General features: G+C 38.1%; 2 protein-coding genes across 2 annotated transcripts; both read left to right on the top strand.

The window, feature by feature from the left end:
- LOC112803636 (benzyl alcohol O-benzoyltransferase-like) lies at nucleotides 1-1,801 on the top strand. Its single transcript, XM_072237333.1, has 2 exons — nucleotides 1-691; nucleotides 904-1,801. Exons 1-2 carry the CDS (start codon nucleotides 657-659, stop codon nucleotides 1,385-1,387), a joined length of 519 nt encoding a protein of 172 aa, XP_072093434.1. The 5' UTR covers nucleotides 1-656; the 3' UTR covers nucleotides 1,388-1,801.
- A 693-nt stretch (nucleotides 1,802-2,494) lies between these two features.
- LOC112801698 (subtilisin-like protease SBT1.3) lies at nucleotides 2,495-5,255 on the top strand. The gene has a single exon (XM_025844603.3). It carries the CDS (start codon nucleotides 2,712-2,714, stop codon nucleotides 5,049-5,051), a length of 2,340 nt encoding a protein of 779 aa, XP_025700388.1. The 5' UTR covers nucleotides 2,495-2,711; the 3' UTR covers nucleotides 5,052-5,255.
- The last annotated feature ends 757 nt before the right edge of the window (nucleotides 5,256-6,012 follow it).

The raw sequence follows: 6,012 nt of genomic DNA, 5'->3' as shown, positions 1-6,012 counted from the left end.
ATCAAAAGCACTTGTGTTCTATTATCCACTTGCCGGAAGGCTTAGAGAAGGTCATAGTGGCAAACTTGTGGTGGATTGCACTGGCGAAGGAGTACTGTTTATTGAAGCTGATGCAGATGTTACACTTGACTATTTTGGTGTTGACCCTCTGCCTCCATTTCCTTGCTTTGATGAGTTCCTCTACGATGTTCCATTTTCTGATGATGGAATGATTTAAGTCTCCTCTGCTGCTTATTCAGGTAACACGTCTCAAATGCGGTGGTTTCATCTTTGCTATACGTGTTAACCACACACTGTGTGATGGATGTGGAATTGGTCAATTCATAAAGGGCATAGCAGAAATAGCCCAAGGTGCATCAAACCCTTCAATTATCCCAGCGTGGTGTAGGGAGCTTCTTTGTGCCAGAGACCCACCAAGAGTCACATTCATCCACCATAAATACAAACAACTATCACTTGATGACAACAAAACTGTCTCCTTAAAACTCTCCCAAGCTTCCTTCTTCTTTCGCCCCCGAGAGATTGATGCATTGCGCTGCCTCCTCCCTCGTCACCTTGCTCAATCTTCCACCACCTTCGATATCCTCACGGCATGCGTGTGGCGTTGTCATACAGCTGCACTGCAATGGCAAAACCCTAACCAAGAGGTTCTTTTGATGTGCGTAGTCAATGCACGTTTCAAACCTTGCAGGTTGGTCCTCTTTAATTGATTTAAGCAAGAAAGTTATAAGTAGAGTAATTTTTATTGATTTAATATTTAAATTCGTCTCTCAAAAATATTTTTTAGTCATATTAATTTTTAAAAAATACAAATTACAACTATAAGTCAAATAGATCGTTCTACCAATTACATGATAACATTTAATTATCTTTTGTGAATACTATTTTTGTCATGATATATAGGTTTAGTCCTCCACTGCCTGAAGGGTTTTATGGCAATGCTTTTGTGCTTCCTACGGCAGTTTCCACTGTGGAGAAGCTATGCGGACAACCCTTGAGCTATGCGTTGGAGTTGGTGAAGAAAACAAAGAAAGAAGCAAGTGAGGAGTATGTGCACTCTACTGCTGATCTAATGGCCACTAAGGGAAAACCTGCATTTTCTTTATCGGAAGGGTCTTTTATGGTGTCAGATATGACAAAATGTGGATTCAGAGATGTGGATTATGGGTGGGGTAAGCCTTTGTATTCTGGATTAGACAAGGCTGGAATGGATGATGTTCCTGGTTTGAGCTACTTTATTCCATATACTAATTCTAAAGGCGAGTATGGTAGAGTGGTTTTAATGTGTCTGGCCGAAGAAGCCATGAAAAGGTTTGAGAAAGAGCTTCATGTGGAATACTTCAGATCAAGGATGAAATATCATCTGTATTGGATGCTTGATATCTGAATATTATTTCATGTCAAGGTGGCTTCAGTTATTCCTATTTCTCGAGAATCTAGTTTGTTCATGCAAGAGTGAAAAAGAAAGAACACGCCTTTATACATATACCTGTCTTTGTTGAGAGACATAGTGAACTAACTGTAACAGAAGGTGGTTAGGATAGTTCTAAGGGTAATCAAGATTAGTTGCAAGGTTTCTTGATACCACATCTATTTGATAATATCAATTCACACTAGTTTCAAATCTCTCAGCTCACATCTTCTTCTATTTCTTGTATCACAAGCTTTGTTACTCTGCTGGTGTTCTTCAGAACAAAGAAAGAAAAGAAAGAGATCAGAAATTTGGCTTAATAATGCATACGTTGCGAAAATAAAGTTGTTTCACTAAGCTCATTTCTATTGGGCTTGGAATCTTGGATCATTTACATGCTTCCATATTTATGTATATATATGTTCTTCTATTTAGCGTTATAACTAGGCCCTAGTTGACTCACCAAACATATCGTATATTTGTGTAGCAAATGTAACTGCTCATAAATTCTATCTACTCAAACCGCGTGTTTATTATATCAGCACGTAAAAGAAAGAGCTACCTTTGTACGAAAAGAAACAACCATTAACACCGTACCTTATATATATATGCTTATATAATACAGTTATACATATGGGAGCATTTACTTCTTCAGTGTCCACTATAATGAATGAGTCCATTTATTTTAATTTCCTCCTGCTTTTCTAAAGGCTAACACTAAAGATACTCTCTTCCCTTTCTACTTTGGTTATGGCTCATTAATTATCATTTGCTATATTTTATAGCTGTTATAAGGAAAAATGTTTGAGGTGAAGAGATGTCAGAAGAGCACGGTCATGGTCTCATGGATATTAACTTCTAGCAACAGGCACTTAGGTAGCATTCTTAACTCTCCCTTTAATTATCACAGCCGTGAAAGTTGAACTACCACCACCTACTTTTATTGCCAAGGACAATAAAACATCATCACTCATCAGATCATTTGCCTTCTTAATTCTGTTTTCATTAATCTAATGCTTACTTATTAGTATTAAGTGAAACAAAATATAGCTAGCTAGTTAATGATAAATTCTTGTAAATATTGCAATTATCATGGACTGATAGATAATAACAATGTTAACCAAATAAAACCAACAATATTTAATATTTCAAACTTATGAACCAGACTATTAAATAAGCCATTTACACCTCTATTAAATTCTCTTCCACCCTTCTTCTCCCTTTTAACCCAGCATCATTCTTCAAAAATATTGCAGCAACTCCTTCTCCTTCCTAGCATGTAAACAAGGCTAAGACTCCAATGAAAAACATGAGCTGCATTATTCCAATAACCTATCTTCTCTTTATTACACTCTTCTCAGCAAATGCTCAATTTGTTAAGAAGACTTACCTAGTTCAAATGGATAAGGCAGCAATGCCAAAAGCCTTCTCCAATCACCTTGATTGGTACTCATCAACAGTGAAATCAGCACTTCTCACCACTTCTCTGGAATCTTCTGATATGAAAAATGAGGAAGAGAGAATAATCTACAGTTACCAAAATGCTTTTCATGGAGTTGCAGCAAAGCTGAGCAAGGAAGAAGCTGAGAGGCTAGAGGATCAAGAAGGTGTTGTGGCCATTTTCCCTGAAAGAAAGTACCAACTACACACCACAAGAAGCCCTGAGTTCCTTGGTCTTGAACCATTATCAAAGGGAACTGATAGTATCTTTTCAGAAAATCTTGATAATGATGTTATAGTTGGAGTGCTAGACACTGGAATTTGGCCAGAAAGTGAAAGCTTCAATGACACAGGAATGAAACCAGTACCTTCTTATTGGAAAGGTGCCTGTGAAATTGGTCGTGGCTTCACCAAACAACACTGCAACAAGAAGATTATTGGTGCCAGAGTGTTCTATCACGGATATGAGGCAGCAATTGGAAAGATCAATGAGTCAAGAGAGCACAAATCACCAAGGGATCAAGATGGCCATGGAACTCACACTGCAGCAACTGTTGCAGGCTCTGTAGTCCATGGTGCTAACCTTCTAGGCTATGCTTACGGCACTGCAAGAGGAATGGCACCAGGAGCAAGAATTGCAGCTTACAAAGTTTGCTGGATTGGAGGGTGCTTCAGCTCAGATATTCTCTCTGCCATTGATAAAGCTGTATCTGATGGAGTGCATGTCTTGTCCATTTCATTAGGTGGAGGAGTCTCATCTTATTCCCATGATAGTATTTCAACTGCTGCATTCGGAGCAATGGAGCGCGGTGTGTTCATTTCGTGTTCTGCCGGAAATGCTGGTCCTAGCCCTGCAAGTCTTGCCAATGTGTCACCATGGATCACCACTGTGGGAGCTAGCACAATGGATAGAGATTTCCCTGCACAAGTTAAGCTTGGGAATGGCAAGAATTTGAGTGGTGCTTCACTCTATAAAGGGCCAAACACAGTATCAACTGAAAAACAATACCCTTTGGTTTACTTGGGTGGTAACTCATCAGGTACTCTTAATCCAAAAGCAATGTGCTTGGAAGGGACTTTGGATCCTCAAGTGGTTAAAGGGAAGATAGTGATTTGTGAGAGAGGGATTAGTCCAAGAGTGCAAAAGGGTCATGTGGTGAAAAATGCAGGTGGGGTTGGAATGATTCTCACCAACACTGAAACAAACGGAGAAGAGCTTGTTGCAGATTGCCACCTCCTTCCAGCAGTTGCAATAGGAGAGAAAGATGGTAAAGATCTCAAAAACTATGTCTTAACAAACAAAAATGCCACTGCAACTCTTTCATTTCTTGGAACAAGGTTAGGAATTAGGCCTTCACCTGTGGTAGCAGCATTTTCATCAAGAGGGCCTAATTTCCTCTCACTTGAAGTTCTGAAGCCAGATTTGGTTGCTCCTGGTGTGAACATTCTTGCTGCTTGGAGTGAAGATGTTGGTCCATCAGGGTTGGCAATAGATCAAAGGAGGGTGAAGTTCAGCATAGTTTCTGGAACCTCAATGTCATGCCCTCATGTGAGTGGTGTAGCTGCATTGATTAAGGCTAAGCATCCTCAATGGAGTCCAGCAGCTATAAAATCTGCACTGATGACAACAGCTTATGTTGTTGACAACACCATGAAGCCTCTGAAAGATGCATCAAATGCTGAAAAGCCTTCAAATCCTTATGATCATGGTGCCGGTCACATTAACCCCACAAAAGCACTAGACCCAGGTTTAGTCTATGATATCAAGCCACAAGATTACTTTGATTTTCTGTGCACACAGAATCTAACTCCAAACCAGTTAGGTGTCTTTGGCAAATATGCAAACAGGTCATGTGCACATTCTCTGGCTAGCCCTGGTGATTTGAACTACCCTGCAATTTCAGTGGTGTTTGCTGAGAATAAATCTATTTCAGTTATGACAGTTCATAGAACTGTGACCAATGTCGGACCTGATGTTTCCACATACCATGTTTTGGTCTCAGTGTTTAAAGGTGCTTCTGTGAAAGTTGAGCCAGAAACCTTGAATTTCACAAGGAAGTATCAGAAGCTGTCATATAAAGTTACCTTCACAACAAAAGCAAGGCAAACACAACCTGAATTTGGAGACCTTGTTTGGAAGGATGGTGTTCAGAGTGTTAGAAGCCCAATTGTGATAACTTGGTTGACACCAATAGTATGAATTTTCAAGCACTGTTTTCTTTTTTGCAATGAGCAAATTTTCTTTACTATGCAGTATTAGTATTAGTATTAGTAATGCTCTTTCTTTCATGCCTATTTCTCAACCTTAGAAGAATTCTCAACAAAATAGATTATGTTCTTGACTATGAAATGAAATGAAATATTATTGTTATGGTAATATGGTTACATATTAACCGTTTTCCAATTTCTCTCTACTATTATATTTATGAGATCATGCAATCATAATATATATATTCATGACACTATTCATTTCATTTAGATATGGAAGGGGAGTGGTGTAAGATGCACCTATGGAATGTATGGATACTTTACGCAGTTGTGGTGTCAAGAGCAAATCAGACTCTTTGATTTATGTTTAAAAAATTAAAAAAAATTGCAGTACACAAATCGGACCGTCTGATTTGTGTTTTAGACAATTAAAAAAATTTTAATATTAAAATCGGACCATCAGGCTTCGAAGTTGTTTATTTTCCGGATTAAGTTCTCTTACCAACTATTTTAATCATGCAAGATTCATTTCACAGGAAACTGTAATTGACTAAACCTTAATGTTTTAATGATTTAGTCTTTTCTAACTCAACTTAACCGCCAATGTCTTGGTCACTTAATTTAGATTAGAAGGTGAAGAGCAAATCTAGTTTATGGCCACATAAACCCTAATTACCCAAAGCTAAACATATTATATGTCACATATTCAGATTACTTCAAGTAATTAGCAATTTAGGACAAATTTGCTTTCAACCTGTTGTTCAAGCGAGATAGCTCTGTCGAGAATCACAAGAACACATGTAGAATAAGGGTCATACTGTCGTTCCACCTAGATTCATAAGATGAAAAATGAAAGTAATCCTTAAAACTGAATCAATACATAAATTAAAATAGAAAAATAATAGTCTTAATTCATAGAAATAAATAGAGCTCCTAACCTTAACTAAGGAGGT

The sequence above is a fragment of the Arachis hypogaea genome, chromosome 5 (assembly GCF_003086295.3).
Source record: "Arachis hypogaea cultivar Tifrunner chromosome 5, arahy.Tifrunner.gnm2.J5K5, whole genome shotgun sequence".
NCBI classification, from domain to species: domain Eukaryota; kingdom Viridiplantae; phylum Streptophyta; class Magnoliopsida; order Fabales; family Fabaceae; genus Arachis; species Arachis hypogaea.
Note: the sequence above shows the minus strand (reverse complement) of the source record. Positions and strands in the feature narration are given on the sequence as shown.